Genomic DNA, 3,232 nt, shown 5'->3' with positions numbered 1-3,232 from the left:
ACGTAGAAAGTGGCACCCTCATTTATTTTCTATTATTTTATGTCGCACTATACGAGTACCTAAGTAGGTGCAACAAAGGCAATCGCTATATAATTTTTGGTTAACCGCGAGTTCTCAGTTCGGGGCGAACTACTAGTTTGTACGTTAACTCGTAATTCAGATCATGATTTCATGTTTGGTCACAAACCACAAACATGAAATCATGATCTGAATTACGAGTTTGGTCACAAACCACAAACATGAAATCATGATCTGAATTACGAGTTGACGTATAGGAATGACACGTGAGAATGGTGTAATCAACGGGATAAATCCTATTCGTAACTGGGGACTGAAAAATCGTCTCTTAGACTAAGGTAATTATAATTGTTTCAGATGGTAACATGTTTGACTTCATCATAGTGGGTGCGGGATCGGCGGGTTGCGTGGTGGCGAACCGACTGACTGAGGTCGCGCACTGGACCGTACTGCTGATAGAGGCTGGAGACGACCCACCGGTTGAGGCTACAGTCAGTTCTTACTATTTTATTAAACAAAATATCGCTTACTTAGTTACTTTTCTGTGCATGTTCCTTGTTTACAAAGGAACCCAAACAGTTTAAACCTACATTTATGAATTGGATTTTTTTTTCAGATACCCGGCTTCTTTCCCTTCGTTGACTACTCCATGTCAGATTGGAACTACTACACGCAGAATGATGGCTATTCCTGCCAGGCTCACAGGACTAAGAACATCCATCTTACACGAGGAAAAATGCTCGGCGGATCCAGTGGCGCCAACTACATGTACTACGTCAGAGGAAATAAAGCGGACTACGACTCCTGGGCTCTCCACAACCCGGGCTGGGACTGGGATAACGTCACGTACTATTTTATGAAAAGCGAAAGACTTAACGATCTCCAAATAATGACTAGTGAGACCGCATCCCTACATCGCACTGATGGTTACCTGGGCATAACTCGCCCAATATGGGACGAAAGATCCAGAAAATACTTTGAAGCGTTCAGGGAAAATGGACATGATATTCTGACAGATACTAATGGTTTCCAGCAATTGGGATATTCGCCAGCACAATACACTATCGACGAAGGTATCCGACAAAGCACGGCAGCAGCCTTTTTAAGGCCTATCAAACACAGACCCAACTTGTACGTTCTGAGGAACACGTTAGCCAGGAAAATACTTTTTAATAAAAGTAAAAGAGCTGTAGGCGTTGAAGTGAAATTGCAGAATAAAAAAATCATTAAGCTTAAGGCGTTGAAAGAAGTAATTTTATCAGCTGGAGCCATTAACTCCCCTCATTTGCTGATGGTATCAGGTGTTGGACCAAAACATCATTTAGCAGTGAAAGGCATAAATATTATATTAGACTCTCCTAATGTAGGTCAAAATTTGCAAGATCATGCTTCGATACTTGTAGTTCTGACTGGTAAAAAAGGCCTAAAAACTGTGGTTCAAAATGTAGAGGTCTTAACAAACTTAAATAAATTTCCGACGCCTGCAATAATTGGCCATGTGGCTTTAAATAAATCTCAGTTATTCCCAGATTATCAGACGACCGTGTTTCCATTTCCAGCTGCTACTGTAATGTCAACACTAATATGCTCCGTCGTCTTTGGATTAACCAACGACATTTGTACATCTATAGCGCTTGCGGGTCAAACACAAGAGACTTTGTTTTCAATAGTGAATATTCTTCATCCTGAATCCAGAGGTAATATTACACTGAAGAACAACAACCCCGAAGAATATCCTCAAATCAACTTGGGCTACTACTCTAATGAAAGAGATTTAGATAAACACGCTCGCTACATGGAAGATTATGTGAGCGTCATCAACACGACATATTTTCATTCAGTCGGCTCTAAGATTGTAAAATTGAATATTACAAATTGTAGAAACTTGGTTTTTAGTAGCCATGAATACTGGAAATGTTATGTTTTGAATATAGCTTCTTCGCAGTGGCACCCTGTTGGCACGTGTGCCATGGGCCGCGACGGGGTGTTGGACGAACGACTCAGAGTAAGAGGGCTAGATGCCTTGAGAGTAGTAGATGCGAGTGTAATGCCCACCATCACCAGCGGGAACACAAATGCACCAACAATCATGATTGCAGAAAAGGCTAGCGATATTATAAAAAGCGAATATGGAATAAGTGATCAGGTGATCACTGATCAATAGTAGGAACATTAATTTCGATATCAATTGTCGGTATTACCTACATTATTCTGGGAAATGAGGGATTACCGGCCAAGTATTTATTAGCAGGTAGGTAGTTCCGTACCAAAGAGGTACAAAAAGAACCCTAAAGTGCGACTCTGTCCATCTGTCTGTCTGTCTGACACATTGTTAAATATCTCAAGACCTACTGAAGCTACCGATTTGAAATTTGGAATAATAAAATTATGAACAACGCTAACCCAAACACACAGTGTAATTTTTTTATTTTATTTTGATTAATTATTGAAATTACCCAATATAAAGAAAGGCCAAAATTTCAATTTATGGTTAGAATATCAGGGCTATAACCGCGAAAATCGAAGTTCGCAAATTGCGGGAATTTTTCTCTGTCACTCTTATTACGCCTTCCTTGGAGTAAAAGAGAAAGATCCCCGCAATTTGCGAATATCGGTTTTCGCGGTAGCCCCTCAGGTCAAGTGGGATATCATTTGAAAGAGCTCGGTGAAAGTGGCCAAATTGGCGTTTGCTTCCGCACCACCTGATTTGATCGGACAATTTAATCAGATTGGCGAAAAATTATTCCCGTCTGGACAGGCCTTAGTATATATATTATAGTCTGTCAAGCCATTTCCGTCAGTAGAAAAAAGAGGCAAATTTAAAAAATATAGGCGCGAGTGGTTTTCTTCCCATATAAAATTTTAATTTCTCGCCTTTTTTACTGACAAAGTTGTTTGACAGACTATATTTTTAATTTTTTAGTAGCCTACTAGGCAAAGCCTAGGTCAAAGAGTATAATAAGTATGTATAGTAAAAGAGAGCCAACTCGCGAGTAAATGTCAAAAAACGTCGACACTAACGCTCCTAGCGGATTTTTCTTACAAACCTTTACGTATGTGTGCGTGGCACACATGAATACTAATAAAAACTATGGCGCCTTTTTCCTTGACCGTTTACAGTGAACTACAATGAGGGTTCCATTCTTTCACCTTCTTGCAAAGCAATCACGTGAAAAATGAATACACCTCATTGTAGTGCACTGTACACGGTCAA

At 40.0% G+C, this 3,232-nt stretch overlaps 1 protein-coding gene across 1 annotated transcript; it reads left to right on the top strand.

The window, feature by feature from the left end:
- The first annotated feature begins 363 nt into the window (after positions 1-363).
- LOC134799376 (ecdysone oxidase-like) lies at positions 364-2,200 on the top strand. The gene is made up of 2 exons (XM_063771813.1): positions 364-509; positions 635-2,200. The coding sequence occupies exons 1-2, from the start codon at positions 384-386 to the stop codon at positions 2,180-2,182; spliced, it is 1,674 nt and encodes a 557-aa protein (XP_063627883.1). The 5' UTR covers positions 364-383; the 3' UTR covers positions 2,183-2,200.
- The last annotated feature ends 1,032 nt before the right edge of the window (positions 2,201-3,232 follow it).

Source organism: Cydia splendana, chromosome 1, assembly GCF_910591565.1.
Source record: "Cydia splendana chromosome 1, ilCydSple1.2, whole genome shotgun sequence".
In the NCBI taxonomy this organism is placed as follows: Eukaryota; Metazoa; Arthropoda; class Insecta; order Lepidoptera; family Tortricidae; genus Cydia; species Cydia splendana.
The sequence above is the reverse complement of the archived record's forward strand: the minus strand, read 5'-3'. Positions and strand labels throughout refer to the sequence as shown.

Excerpts from the sequence above, each read along its gene's own strand:
- LOC134799376 (XM_063771813.1), top strand. The coding sequence starts at position 384 with ATGTTTGACTTCATCATAGTGGGTGCGGGATCGGCGGGTTGCGTGGTG. Across the intron at positions 510-634 it reads ACCCACCGGTTGAGGCTACA|ATACCCGGCTTCTTTCCCTT; the intron begins GTCAGTTCTTAC and ends TTTTTTTTTCAG.